General features: G+C 39.4%; 1 protein-coding gene across 1 annotated transcript in view; it reads right to left on the reverse strand.

Annotated features, from left to right (window-relative positions):
• Nucleotides 1-346: 346 nt before the first annotated feature.
• The window catches only part of RASA3 (RAS p21 protein activator 3), a 129,445-nt gene continuing 114,245 nt past the window's right edge, over nucleotides 347-15,546 (reverse strand). The window contains exons 17-24 of the mRNA XM_064709770.1: nucleotides 14,557-14,634; nucleotides 13,936-14,009; nucleotides 10,190-10,296; nucleotides 9,164-9,246; nucleotides 5,527-5,738; nucleotides 4,686-4,789; nucleotides 2,770-2,953; nucleotides 347-2,189 (exon numbers count right to left, since the gene is read on the reverse strand). Of these exons, the coding sequence (XP_064565840.1) occupies nucleotides 2,114-2,189; nucleotides 2,770-2,953; nucleotides 4,686-4,789; nucleotides 5,527-5,738; nucleotides 9,164-9,246; nucleotides 10,190-10,296; nucleotides 13,936-14,009; nucleotides 14,557-14,634 (918 nt within the window). The 3' untranslated portion in view covers nucleotides 347-2,113. The remainder of the gene's footprint in view (nucleotides 2,190-2,769; nucleotides 2,954-4,685; nucleotides 4,790-5,526; nucleotides 5,739-9,163; nucleotides 9,247-10,189; nucleotides 10,297-13,935; nucleotides 14,010-14,556; nucleotides 14,635-15,546) is intronic.

Genomic DNA, 15,546 nt, shown 5'->3' on the forward strand with positions numbered 1-15,546 from the left:
CATATAGTCAATGTAGAACACCCTGTCCTTTCAACATGGCCTCAGCTCAGTTACTGTGCAGTAACACAAGGAACCAGTTCAAGATGCTGACCTATCTGAGCAAGCTTTCTTTGCTAAGGTAGCTCATGGCTGGCTCAGATGCCCAGTCTGCCTCACTGCAGAGTCCCATGGGTGCAATGCTGACAAGAAAAGGGGTGGGTGGGGATGGGACGAGGAGCAAGGATGGGACTTGGCAGGTTTCACTCATAAGGATCTCCATCCATGGCCCCCACTCTCAGCAGATGATGTGCCAAGAGGCATGCTGGGGGCCACTGTGAATTTAAAAAGACTCCAAACGTGGACACAGTTCTCAGAAATAAACCATTTCTTTTAATTGGCAAGTAGAACACACATTACAGGTCATTAGTATTTTATAAACAATATTAAGTTACAAATACATGTTAAAAATTGCAGTTCATGGCAGCTAAAAGCTTGGAGTCCTAAATGCATCTTTGCAATGCTTTATTACTTCCCTTTCCCCAGTCTGCTGGGTGAAGATGAATAAAAGATCATCTATCATCTACTAGAAGGTGGTCTACTATATATTCAAACAAAACCAAAACTTAATTCCTAAGAATATCACTAACAGAGGCATTCAAAGTACTTTAGCCATCTTATATCATGTCAGATGCAATGAGGACACAGTTAAGAATTATTCTTTAACACATGAAGCAAAGACAGACATCTTCACATTAAACTGATCCACGCTTTCTGATCCAACTCAGCTTAAAACCTGTACTAGCTTCTACCCCACAGAGGCCTAAAGTCCATCATGCAGGCTTCCAAGCCATCAAAGCTAGATGTTTGTGTATCAGACCCTTACACAGAGAAAAATGATGGTGTACAGCTAAACAGCATACATAAATATGCATTGAATATTTAGAAGATCTTTATTTCTTCTCCATTTGTTGGTATTAGTGAGATACACAGCTCATTCCATTTTTACTATACTCATAGTATTACCAAGTTATCATTATGCATGTTAATATACTAAATATCATTTAACAAGTCTCTTTTAAAAAGTATTTAAAAACATTTTTGGAAAAGTAGAAATCTATTTTCCAGAAAAGCAAGTGGTACTAGGATAGCATGGACTCCAGTGCATAAACATCCTTTCAGAGAAAACCCATCCTGACGACTTTTGTGCCTGGGAATCAGCATGTCTCAGCTGCCAGATTCGTATTCTATTTGTCCTTCTCACTGTGCTGATAAAAGGTCATCAAAATCAGCTTACCTTGCCTTTCAGTTGGCAGACTTTCAAAGATTTCCATTCACTGGACTGTGTAAGAGACATGTAGCCCTGACATGAGTTCAACTCTTTCTTACTCATATTTATGAGAGTCAGTTTTATTACACTGCTGAGATTGCATCTTCAAATCCAAAGTCTGCTGAATGTGCCTGGAGAAATGACTTCGTATCTCAAAAATATCAAGAGTACCATTCAGATTTGAATTTCTATTAAAAACTGTGCACAGTTAGCAAAAATTACACCGCTGTAAAAACAAAAGGCCTGCTCCTTGGCCTGCTCAGAATACACGCTACAATGTAGAGGGATTACACCAGAGGGATTTTTCTCTGCTTCTTTTCTAAATGCAGGCATTAAAAGTAAAGTGTTACTAAGCTTTTCCTAAGAGAGCACACAAAGGGATATGGCATAATATACATTAATCTGGAACAAAAAACAGTAACAAACGACCTTTCTAGAAAATGCTGCATATTAGCAGCATGCTTGGTTTCCAAAACACAAGGAATTGCATGGGAGTTGTCAAGATGAAGTCCACACACCTTGATCATTGAACTGATCACTAGATTCCAAGAAACCAAAGCAAATTTAAAAATACACATGACAACTGCCTAGAAGGCAGGGTTTTATCATCTGTCAATAACCAGATGAATAAAGTGCATAGCAACTATTATAACAGTTTCTTGAAAAGAGAATACATTTACCAAGTCTCAAAGTTTGTAAGCTTGACACTTATCCATACATTTTGCTACATGTGTGGCTTCCCTTTTGTTTTGCTATTTAGCATCACTAATCAACCCTTCAGCACTGTCCTGTGATTTCCTTTGCACTTCATATGGAATGTGCTGAGATCTCTGACTGCTGCCTGATGTATGTCTGGAAGCTCTTGTCACCAATGGGATGTTCTCTAAAAGAAAAGAAAAAAACAGTTTTACACATAGAGCCATCTGTCAGGACATGAAAATGTCAGAACAGAAGGTGGAACACACAAGAACTTCTTCCCTAAATTTGATTTTCAGAGTTGCAATTGTAATGTTAACACTGCATTTTACTTGAGCTAGAACTGACTGAATTGATCCTCTCTTTTGTCAGCCATATGCAGAAAGCTTTATGTGTACACAAAATACAGTCATGTGGCTGTGTCAATTACTCTTTCCATTTTTAAACCAACACTCTAAGATAAGCTGGTAAACACATCTATCTTCTGCTATTAACTACTGCTCAGCTCACCAGCATGGGCTCAAAATTTAAAACCAACAGTACAACAAACCCACATTTAGATTTTATGAATGAAACTGCATTAAAAACAAACATTAAAAAATGCACTTTGGTGCTTTAAAATATTGTGATATAAATACTAAGTCACAGTGCTATTCTGTATGTATTTGCAGGACCTTTTTGGACAAAACACAGTGAAACCCAGAGCATAAGCAAGGGAAATACCATCTTCCAGGACTGTTCCCGTTTGTACAACCCATTGTACTTACTGGCTTCCATACTTTGTCTTCTTAAATTTATCCCTCTTATATTGAGCGTGCTCCTGCTCTAAATTTCCAACACCTTCAATAATCAGCTTTAGTGTTTTATATGTCTCCTTAGGGTCATCAATGATGAATGTAGAATACTCTTCCTCTTCAGGTCCATCATACACAGATTTGCTCCCACAGGCCTCTGGAGAAAAAAAAATGAAGTACAGGAATAGATATGAGGCAAGAGGGAAAAAAGCAAGACAAGCTGACTAAAAATATTCAGTCTGAGCTTCATATAGTTTCTTGGTTTGCTTCTGTAGGGCCACCACACAACTGTGGCTGACATCAACAGCAGAAGTTTTGCTGGTCTGTTGGGAGGCACAGAGGGTGTCCCATGCTTGTTCCCTCCTCCTCATCTTGTACAGAAAGGGCAGCAAGCCTGGCAGCTGCTCCTGGCTTGTTGAGAAGCTGTCCTTTGCTGCACAGGCAAGGCTTTAATCTCAATTGCCACTATCTGCACCCCATGCACACATTTGGAAACTCACACAGGCCTGCCTCTGCCACTGTGCTGCCTGCTTGATCTGCACAAAGTCAAGTATTCACTTGTGGGGACAGGTTCCACCCCCAGGTAGCAACTACAGGCTGAATTTGAAATCATTACAGGCTGAAGTAGTCGTGTTTTACCACATTACCCCTAAAAGATTCATACAATAAGCATAAGCAGAATATGCCATAACTACTGCCTGGCTGCCTGCTTTATGACATATCCAAAGGGGCAAGTTATCCTTCTATACCTTCTGATCTTAGCAGGGAGCCTCCTAAGAGATCTGGACATTGACTACACATGAACATCCACAACATAGTTCGTATGGGATCTACTCCAGCACTGTAGTGGGGATAGAAGGGGAAAGAGTATTTTACTTGTCTCTCCTTCTAGCTTTACTGCTGTCCTAGTCTCAGCTTTCAAATTCCCTTCCCCTTGCTGCACTGTCTGTGCCAGAGCTGCGCCCTTTTCCCCAGCACTGACACTCGATGCTGGCTCTGGCAGTGAGGATTCGGAACGGGGAAAGCTGGGCACCAGTTCAGACAGCTCGGAAGTGGTGAGGATCTTGAGTTTGCAATTGCACAGCAGCCAGGAACAGATTAAAGTGCTTTCCAGTCTGTGTGTTTGACACCACTGGCTTATCTCATATTATAAAATAAAGTCCTATTTAAGGATCAGTGCCACAGTGAAGGCTTCCCCGCCACTCCCTGTGCTAAACTGAGATTTCAAGTCTGGCACTGTGTACACCGGATACTTCTCTTGGCATGCCTACTAGTACCAACTTCCTCTGCTGTCTCTTCTTTCTTTTATCCTTTCCATCACATCTCTGCTTCCCTCAGCTCCCGAAAGCTTCCTAGCCAAAACTTCACTTTTTAACATTTCACAGGCATCCACAGGTCATCCTTGATGGGTAATTCTGACAGAGCCTTTCCAAAGAAACCATTTGTATCCAGCCTGTTCTTAGGCTCTGAATCAGGGAATGTGCGTGCACATGACTTCTGGTAACACAAAACCATATTCCACTGAAACCTCAACTTTGCTGGTGCAAGCTCTTGTCAGGATCAGTAAACCTCTGGTTCAGTGCTGGCTCTGATTTGTCAATTCAGAGCCTCCAAGCAACGCCCTGTGCCTATGCTATTTTAGGATGATGTGGTTAAGACCGTATTTCAAACAACTGTTCGTATGCAAAGAACTTTTTACAGACCATGAGACTGCACCAAAAATAATACACACAACTGCCTCAAGACTGCAGAAGGGGAAACAAGTGGAATAAAGGCCACTGTGTTCTAGGATGTGATTTGCAAGGCTGGTTGAGCCAGAACATCCAACTTCTCGCAAGCATTTTTGCCTTGGTAAGTGAATTGGAGATGTAATGATCTTTAATCCTCACCTTGCATTTTTTCCAATTTTGGCATATACAGGTTGAAAAGAGAGTAGATGCGCTCAGTTTCTCGATCTCCATCTATATCCAGTTGTATATTTGCTGGCAGGCCTCTGTAAGGCATCAGGAAGAGAGGTAAAAGTTATATACTAAACAGTGCATTATGGCACATAAGGCACTTAAGAAGGAAAACAAAGTAAAAGTGAGTTCTCATGAAAGACAACAGATTATGTGTAACAGAGCTCAAAACCTTCCATTTTTTCCCCAAAAGAAGAAAAGTTCAAACTTATTTAAGCCTCTATTTATCCAGCATCTTTTCACTGACTTGAAAGAGAAGACTGTATCAGTATCCAGCCATTATGGTGAATTAGATAGCTACAACCAGATGGAGGAGCCAAAGTACTGAACTTCCAACTACCCAGATCTTATCTCTTATTCTACCACTACAGTCTTGTGACTTCTCTCAGTTTAGATGAAAATTGCTTCCTACAAACCAGACAGTACATCTTTGTTTAAGACAGAGTATGAGCAGCACTCTGAAAATATCAATGTAGAATTAAATTTATCAGAAGATAGGAATTTACAAACAGGATATTGAAGGGATTTTGGACATTTTTATTATTGACAGATAATCAAAACCAAAGTATTTTTAATCCCACAGTCACCTCCTATCACCATCCCTAACTCTTAGAAGTCAACATTTCGATCCAGACATGCAGAATCAGGAATACCAAGAGATGGCCTTTGAACACCTGTACACCTGGCAAATCTTGGTTAGCTGTGCCCTTGCAAGTCACCCTGCAGAGACACACATACCCATGGCAGTAGCCATGGCACATGAAACCCTTACCCTGTGCAGGGTGTGCAGCCAGGGGTGTTGTCTGCAGTAGCTTTACAGCACAGCCAGTGGCCATTGAGATAGGCTGAGGGATGGTAGACTGTCAGGCGCTTCTTGTTGCACTGGCTAACTTTGGTGAGGATATCAATCCAGTCCTTGGCCTCCACACAATTATTTGCTTGGATATACAGGACTCTCCTTTCAGGCTGGATCACCTGGAACATCTGCAAATAAACCACAGAATAAAGCACTAGAATGAGTCAGTGAACCTAGGACTAGAATCAGAGTGAAGATTTATTGCAGGAAAAACACAGCATAATAAAAGAACGGTCCAATAAATACATTTCAACACAAATACAACCAAGCAGCAAATGTGCCCTTAAAAGAACAAGACCTTTCACCTGGTACAAGGAATAAGATACCATTCCTGTAGGAGATGATTTACAAACAGCTAATATCAACTTGCTGCTTGGGTCTCAACAAGACTTGTTGTCAGCCTCAGGGAAGCAATTTTAGTAATGCTGCAACTCCAAGTTTTGGAAGGCTGACAGAGGAACCCAGTGCTGGCCTGAAAGGAAACACTCATCAGCAGGAGGCAGAAAAGAGAAAAATGAGAGTCTGGATCCAGCCTTAGCGACAGCTTTGCCTTAGTACTGCCATTTCTCTAGTCCTTCTAGTACCTGTTTCAGCATGACCATTGCCTTTTAGTAACTTCCATGCTTCTGCACCCAACTGTAGTTGCTATTAGAAGATCACAGAAATACTGTTTCTCTTTGATTGACATCAGGTGGTTTAAATAATGACATGTTAATTCTGTTACAGCTTGACCACGGAAAAGCTTGACCACAGCTCTCCTGCCTGTTCAAAACAGCTTGCAATCTAGAAGGGGATTTACTTTCCTCTTCTTGAAGAAGGAAGATTTTGATGCACAGCCTTATTGCTTGATTACACTGATCTCACACTGAAGATTACTAAGCTCAAGTTAGTGATCCTGGCTGCAAATTTTGGAAAGGTAAATTTCCTTAATTTCCTCTAGCTTGTGCAAATACTTCGTTTTAATGCATTTTCTTCTTTCTTTCAGGTATACCTAAATTATCTTTCTCCCCTTTACTTCTTCACTTGATTATTCAAATCATAAGACATTACATTGCCATATGGAATACAATTTTATAAACAGCTGGTTTCATTGTGCTGTTTTAAAAAGAAAACCAGAGAGGTGCACACACACACAAAGAAAAAAAAACCCACAACAAAAACCATACAAACAAACCAAACAATAAGAACAAACCAGACTCAACAAAATTGAAATTTGCCTTTGTTTGTTACATAGACCTGAAATACTGGCTTGCATTCTGCACCTAGCTGGTTGGGAGAATGTTGCAGACTGGTACCAAGCACAGTCCTTTCTTCCTTTGTGATACTTTCAAATGTGCATCATGCCAAATAGCAAAGGGCAAACTCAAACAATCATTTCCCTGGATTTAGCAGGGAAGCACTACTGGTATCAGACAACTGGTCTGATATTGGTCCCTAATGGCATCAGACCATGATTAGAAAGGCACAATGCACCATGGCAGTGTAGGAGCTGCTTGGTGTGATCAGTCCAACAGTGCCAACTACACACCAGAGTCCTTTCAATAAAACTCTTCAGGGCATAACTGGCAATTTGAGTTTGGGATGGAAGAAAGAAAAAGGAAGACAGGAGCATGCAGTTCAACTTTCTATTAACACAGAGCTACAAGGAAAAGAATTTTAATGTCCTGCTGGGCTAAATGGAGCCTCCTCCACTGCAACAAGGAACAGATTTAAGGAATATGGCCTTGTGTAAGGGGATACCAACCAAAGTGATCCAACATATGGCAACAGTTACTGAGGAGCCCACAACTAAGCCAAGAATTTCAAGTGGCTGCAAGACCTTTACACTACCAAAACCACCAGTTGTCTCTCAAACAACACAGAAGACCCAAAGAGTACTTAAAGCCACCCTCAGATTCCCCAGACTGTGCTTAAGAACAACGAAGGCTACTGGCCTTACTGCCAGACAGGCAGGTTTAACATGAGAGACAAAGACACACTTGGTGCAATTCAAAGCACAGATACACTGAGAGTATTTATACAAAATGTGAATTTTTATCACACAGGCACCCAAAAGGGAATATCCATTGCAAATACATCTGCTGTGGTGTTCTGAGAATTCTGATCTTGCTGCAGTAATCTATTTATGTATGGCAAGAAAAATAGGAATATATTAGTACAAGAAGGTGGTAACATTATTTTCTACTGTTAATGGAAAGACTGAACCTTATTTTCTGGAATGGATATAGTCACCTTGATTTCCCAGGTAATACTGAATTTAAGCAACTAAAATAGCACAAGGTTTTTGATGTTAACAATAAAGGTATATTTTTCCAATAATAAATCTTTACAATGCAGACATATCTTGGATGCTCAGTGTAGCTCAGTACACTCAGCATAAGTTACAGAATCATAGCTCACTCCTCTCTAAAGACAGTGAGTTTTATCTCAACTGTGTGGCTGCTTTCAGTTCAAACAAGATAGTTTGCAAAGTGCAGTTCATCACATGCTATAGCTGCCTTCTGATAGCCTAAATTATTTTGCAGCTTGGTTGGTTTTTGCCTGTGTAGTAGAGTTATAAACACCAGAGCAAACTACAGTACAACTGAGATGTGTTCTAGAAGCAGGTGGAACAGAAACTTACTCCACATTTTAGCAGAGAGAGGGATGTTACCAAAATCATACCTAAACCTGGGAAATACTGAAGAGCCTAGAATTGTATTTCACTTTTAACAAAGAGCTGTTTGAGGAACCTAATATCTAGGGCAGGATTGAGCACTGCCCTGCATGGTGCTCACAAGCAGTGTAGATGGCAGGAAGGACTTAAAGGCAGAAAAAGATAAAAGTCACAACCATTTATATGTGTAAGTAAGTCTGTGGTAGGTGCATGTTTGGAACTGGGAAAAAACTCCTGAGCTCTTTTTTTGTTTAATTTTAAATACAATTTTTTAAGGCCTGGACTCAGCTTTACAGGCAAAGGTGTATGAAAAAGGCTCCCAACCTCACCCAAACTGATCAAGTCTGTTCTTACACAATCCAGAAGTTGGCAGTGGTGTTCCATGCATGAGCAATATGGCTGTATTTTATTCCCTAATGTGGCAACCAAAATGGTAAACCATGCCAGCACAGCACAGATGTTTTGGTACATAACCTAACCCAAATTCAATATAAATATACAAATCCATGAACCGAAAAAGAAACCTAATAGCTAATAAAGAAGTAGTGATCCTTCACAGTTACAAGCAGCAAGTTCCTGCTCACCAGAGAGGCCTGGCAGAAAGGGCAGGGGCTCGATCATCTTACCTGTGTGTGACCTTACAGAGCTGGCAGCTGACCAGCAGCGCTCAGTACTGAGTGTGCTGCAGATCATGAAACCCAGAGACTGCTGACTGGGCTGTTAAGAATCTGAATGGGCTGTACTTTTGGAAACTCCTGCTACTATATACAGAACAAGCAGCTGTGGTTGTACATCTTTCAAGAGAAACCCAATCCAGGTTACAGAAGGGAAAAAGGCGATTAGGCTGCTGGATCTGGAGCAGCCTAACAAATACATTAATGAAGATGACCTACTTACATTTTTCATTTTAAAGGATTCCTCCTCTAGTCTTTCCACTGCCAGAATGTTTTCAATTGGAATGCTACACAGAGGGTGATCACCTGCAGAACACAGACACACAGATAATGAGCCACTTACTCACAACTCATCTTCACCTTTTGCCCTTTTTCCAAGGGCTAATTCAGTTTCTTTGAAGATCATTTTGACTGCATAAGAAAAGAGGGAAAATCTTTCACTCAGCAGGGATTTGCTAGCATGGTCCTTAAGTATTATCTTAAGCACATTTCTCTTTTCAACTGCACTACCTTATGCTAGCAAACCTCTTAGAAACTGATTACTGCAGCAGGACACGGTATATTTACTGCAAAGGTGACAATGAAATAAATCATTCCTGTCAGCTGAACTGAACTAGTGGTGATGCAAGATCTCAAAGCTGAGTGTGAAATAATGACTGGCATAATCTGAACACACTTCCTTATCTTTCTTCCTCCCTATGTACTTACATGATGGAAGGAAGTGGTATTTGTTGTGTACCACTGAACAGACAGGAACAATTTGCAAAAAAAGTAAAATCCTAGCTATTAGGCAACATTAAGTGAAGACATGTTTTTGAAGTTCAAAGACTGCAGGTGAATTCCTGTCTACTGTATCCAGTTGTGCCAACACTATACAGAATTTATGAGCACGTGCTGAGATGCATCTGAGAATGTCCAATACAAACCCAAATTCCAGCTTGAAGTTTGTAGGTTTTGTATCCTAGGACAATCTAGGTAACTGTGCAACCTACAGATGATGTTATTGACTGATATTAGACAAATATTATCAAACACTTTGCTAACTTACAGGGTATTGTGCTATCCAAGAAGCTTCTCTAACTGTCAATACAGACACTAAAAGAAGAGCAAGAACATACGGGCTGACAGACATGCCTGCACTGTGTCTTCTACAGCTTCACATCTGGATCTCAGTCTTCTACTCCTACACAATCCTTCTGTTTAATCTTTGCTTCAATGTATCAAAACAAGACTGGCAAACCTTTGTTACCTTTGCTTTTCTGATAGGTAAACTCGTGGTTTGTCAGGCGAAACCATCTCTTCTTGAAGTTTTTCATTCCAAATCGTTTTCTTCCTTGTGCTCTCTTGATCATGAACCTAGCAAACAGGGCACCAATTGTTACAATACATGCTTATGTATGGAGATTTATGTATAAATGTGTATATACACAGATATGTCATAGCACTTGCAAAGCTTTAGGAGGGGACGCAGAGTGTTTTCTAATTATTGAGGTCTTTTCTTGGCAAGGAAAAGTGTCACATTTGGACAGGTTTGGTGCATCTATTAGTTAGGTCTGTCCTTTTTCCAGATCTAGATGAGGGGCAAGACATGTAATTTGACTTGTAGTTAGTTAACTGAGGTGCAGTTTGTGCCCTTTCTGCAGTTACAAATCCAGCTAAATGGTTTCCTAGTACAGCAGAAAAAAGGCAGAACACTGTTAGTACTGCTCTGCTAAGCTCGACCTGTTGACTCTACAAGCTTCATTTATTTTTTTTAAGCTGTGAGAAAGCTCAAAAAGTTTAGATTATGTTTCATAATTAAAAGGCAGGTGTAAAGCCTCTGGAGCACAGGGACTGTACCCTTACATGCTTTAATCACTCTCAAGCTCTAAAAACAAAATCAGGATGTTCCACAGCCTCACTTGCAATTGCACATAGATACTTCAGTTGAAATGCAATTTCAGTAACAAAGTGATCTCACGGCTGGAAGGTAGAGCACCCCACCACTTTTTCGGCAGATTAGGGGTGTTCATTTACTGAGTTGTCAGTTTTAATTAATTTCAAACTTGAATGAGTTTATTGTGAAATTAGTTTACCAGGAAACTGTGATGCATCCACCACTTTCCTAACCACTAAATCAATCCAAAAGCTTCAATGTGACTTTGGTGACTTCAAACTGCTCAGCAACACTTGTGTTAAGATAAAAATTTGTGTCCATATGCAGCAGAGTTGGTAACAGCTACTCTACACATTACATTAAATATTGTGCCAAATACAGAACTGTATAATGGAGTGGGTAAAAACTACTTACTACAGAGTAGTTTTTGTCAAGTAGGAAGGCACTACACAGCACAAAGAGCACACAGAGAGAACAGCAAATGACCTGGTTTAAGATTTTTCAATAGCAGAGCTAAAATGCTTAGAACAGCTAATACTGTTTCTTGCTTCTGGTACCTTCAGTCACAAATAACTACAATACATCTGACCAAACCACAGGTCTGTTTAAAGCTCAAACAGAGATCCAAGTTCCTTCAGACTTTAACTATTTTGTAACCAGCTGGGCTGGTGCCTGCTGCTCATTCCAAGCTGTGTGGGCAAAAGCTGACAAAGACTGTCTACAGCAGCAGATTTTTTTTTTAACTGGTTATAGTTACACATCTCTCATTCTTAAAATGGTCAGACAGTTCTGTCTTGGTACTTATTCTTGGAATACTTGAGAAATATTTAATAACAACATGTGATTCAGGTTGTCACCAGGCCCATTGGCAGTAGCCCTCAGATTCCAGGTTAACACAAATTTCAAAGGAAGAACTGACACTCTTGGGCAGGACAACATGCTCTTCAAGTTAGTTTCTAATCTTTCTCATGCCAACACTTAAAAAAGGTGACTTAAAATTGCAAACTCCTACAGAGCCTCCCTTCTTTGAAAAAGGCAAACTCCATATGGCAGAGCTAAGAGCACATTTCTAATTAAATTCTTCATAGGTGACATAGCCAAGAGAAAAATGTGCTTTTATTTTCCAGAGATAGGTGACTAGCATTCAAAGTCACAGAAGTGATACAGTCAACTTCTTTGTTTCTAGCAATTGCAGAAGACATGAGAAATCACAGCAATTAGAAGCACAAAGGAGAAAAAGTCCAAGATAAAATCCACTTCAGTACAAGGTGGTTGGAGAAACTGTTTCTTCTCATGCTTATGGTAGACCTGAATCTGGATCCATCTTAGCTTTGCTTGAAAGTACTGACATGCCCTTTTCACCACCAACACAAAAAAAAATTAGTTCTCCTTTTCATTCTCTTCCTTTTGGAAAGAACCAGGCAGGCAGCTGTTGAGCAGTGATGGCATGATTGATGTCAGCATACCCAAGTGCCAACGACTAATCTTTCCATCCAAAAGTACTTATGCTCTAGCTTTCCATTTGATACCCTTAACAGAGGTAAAGATAGATTAAAAGCACAAAAGCAAGCAAATGTGTTGCAAAGGCAAATAGAAACCTCACTAAACAGCCATTCAGTCTGGAGAAGAATCAAATCAAAGGCTGTGAGAAGTCCCACAACAAAACATGGCAATAATGCAAAAAAGAAAATAAGACTGCTGAAGGCCACTTCTTAAGCTTGGGAATAATTTACATGAATAGTAATTAAGAAGTGCCTAGAAAATGCATGGTCTCTTCATCATTGCCAGTAAGTTCTTCAGGATCCATACAGAGCTTCTTGGTGCCCTGCCTATAGACAGAAATCCTTTATTCTCTATTTACAGCAGGTTTTTGTTTTAAGGAAAATAAAATAAAAGGTCAACATCAAGAAATGGGTAACTAAATGTTCTGTGCTGGGTTTACACAGGCATTTCAGGATGGTTAAACAGGGTACTTCCTCCCCAGAGTTAAGTCAGACAAATCTACTGCTGCAAAGGACATGCTGTCAGCCAGTAGCTACAGCAAAGCAGCAACTGCCTCTACCATCTTACCTGCATGAACTATTACCATCAACTTTCTTTACTGTTAGTTTAAGAGTCCTTACAACAGCAGCCACAGGCCGAGCAAGAAAAGACAGAAAAAAATCAGACAGGAGCAAAAGAAAGACAGAGGCAGAAAAAAATGTTTTACAGTTAGAGGGTAGATGTTACAAATTATAAATTTATTTTGAAAACCAAAAGGATGATAAATGTACAGAATTAAATTAGACAAAATTGCTTCTAAGGACAGAGGTTTATTAGAGAAGTGAACTGTCAAGGTTAAACAGAAGAGGTACTCATGTTTTCACTGAAATTGTAGTTTTTGCATTACTTAGAACAACCATGAAGGCTTACTTTCAAACAGTATTTGAGCTTACTGAGCTCTGACAAATTTGGATTTTTTTTTTACTTTCTTCCTCCCAGCTCAAAGATGTTGTTTCTACAGCTCACTTAGATGATCTTAACAACCCAGTTTTGTAACAAAAAATGCCAACAATTGGTGTCTGAAACTAAGACAGCATATGGAACATACTTCCCAAAAAAGGAAAGGTACTGAAACTATAAACTGTTCCAAGTGCATGTCAAATTTTCCTTGAAATGCCCATGATAATAGTTAGCATATGTATCTCATAGGACAGCAAAAGCAAGTTCTGTCTGCAGGCATTGCTCTCTTTAAGTTATTCAGTATCTCTCTTCACAGTCTTCCACTATCTTCACAGTGAAATTTTACTGCTTTTATTCACTAGAATTCAGGAAGAAGATCCCAGCTTGATTTTAATACAATGCTGAGTTTATTTGGCCTTAGCTAAGCTAATTAAGTTCTACAGGCTTCTCTTTCCTCCACTTATTTCAAAACACATTTATATTAAGTTGTTTAAATCAAATGAAAATATGTTCAAATCAGCTATAGCAACCACAGAGAGCAGAAATTGCAACACAAGAATTCTCCTACATTCCTCTCTGATTGCTTGAATGGAATAGGGGTGGCAGAAAGAGAGGTGGCTGCCTTAGAATGGCAGTAAGCACACAAGTGGATGGTTTTCTTGCACATGCATACTTACCCTTCTTTAAGCAATATAGGTTGCTCTATGCTCTTGTGATCTCTTCTTCCTGAAGATGAAATCAGATCTAGAAACTAAAGGTGAAAAAAACCAGATGTAAAAATGGCAAGAACACACTACCCAAATGAAAATCTTTCAGCATTTGCACAGCACAGAGCTATGAGAGTATTTGTAAAAGAAGTTAAACAGAAGGTAAAGGCAGAAGCTTGAGGAATTTGGGAGGTTTCCTGGGTTGTAACCTAAAAATAGCACAAATGCTCTTAAGCAGTAGAACTGCAGAGGCCCAATACTTCTTGTGCTTCTCCTTTGTTATATGAACCTTTCACTTTCTTTTGGACTAAGCAATTTTCATCACAGATCTGCAGCACTCTATAAAGTACACACATCTCAAAAGCTCTCAGCAGCAGCTTGTTAATCCAACCTATTTATTAACTAGAAATAGATGCAAAGAAATTTTACTAATAACATGTGTAAAATTTGATAAAAGTTTCTTGAATACTAGTTATCACGAGTTTGCTTTTCTCAACACACTTCCTGGTCTGCCAACAGTATGTATTGCTTTCTAGGATTCAACTTCAACAGCACAGCAAGATTTTTAGAAGCTTCACATGTATTACTTACATTTTTTACTGCATCTGCATATTTCTGTTCATTGAAATAGTCATAAAATGTAGCCATGTAAGATTCCTTGAAATTGGCCTGAAATACAAAGCCAAAACCATGCATATCACCATACAGTTTATACAGAAAATATTATTGTTAATAGCAGCAGGTCAGGAGGAAAACCACTGCAGACAGATCGGTTTTTTTTCCTGGCCAGAAGTAAAATAAGGAAAGTACTACTTTCATGTTATACAGCACACATTCAGTAGTTCCAAACTTTTATTTCAGAGAGGCAGGAGAATACATTTCATATGTTCAGTTACTACAGTTAATAATGCATTCTTCAAATGCTTCAAAATTCTGCTTTGGCTTTATTTTTTCCTCCTGACAATAAGGATAACAAAAGTAATTCTACTGTCTTGAAGGACTCACAGCTGAGGTACACAGTCATCCACAGCCACCTGTGTGAATCCTAACAAGACCCCAACCACCCCAAATTACCACCAGCTATAGCAGGGTGGTGCCTTAGGTACACTTATTTCAATCAAACATCCAGACTATGGGCATCTAGCTCTAATCTCACCACTGACAGAAAACTGAACTGCTATGAAAAGGAAAGTATAGCCCTTTCCCTTACTGGGTGATTTTTCTCAGTTGAGTTTTAAAATGCTGAAACAATCTATTGAGCCCTGTAGAGCTGATGATCATGTATCACAGATAAGTAGAGAACTTCACAAGTTCTCCTGATTGTTATCATTCTTCCAAGGAAGGAATGAAGAGCTCTGAAACAGACTTCTAGATTGGTAACACAATTTTGCTTTACTGAAATCTAATTCAGATTAAGATAGATTTAGTTTTCCTCTAAACATGAGAGGCTTATAATCAAAGCAATCATAACCAGTTTTGCATGAGCCTAGTGCAACTCAAGCATTTTAAAGGCTTAATTACAATTAATGATAAAAGATTTAAAAAAATCACTTTCCTAAATTAAGTCATTAAATGAAAATA

The sequence above is a fragment of the Zonotrichia leucophrys genome, chromosome 1 (assembly GCF_028769735.1).
Source record: "Zonotrichia leucophrys gambelii isolate GWCS_2022_RI chromosome 1, RI_Zleu_2.0, whole genome shotgun sequence".
Taxonomy (NCBI): Eukaryota; Metazoa; Chordata; class Aves; order Passeriformes; family Passerellidae; genus Zonotrichia; species Zonotrichia leucophrys.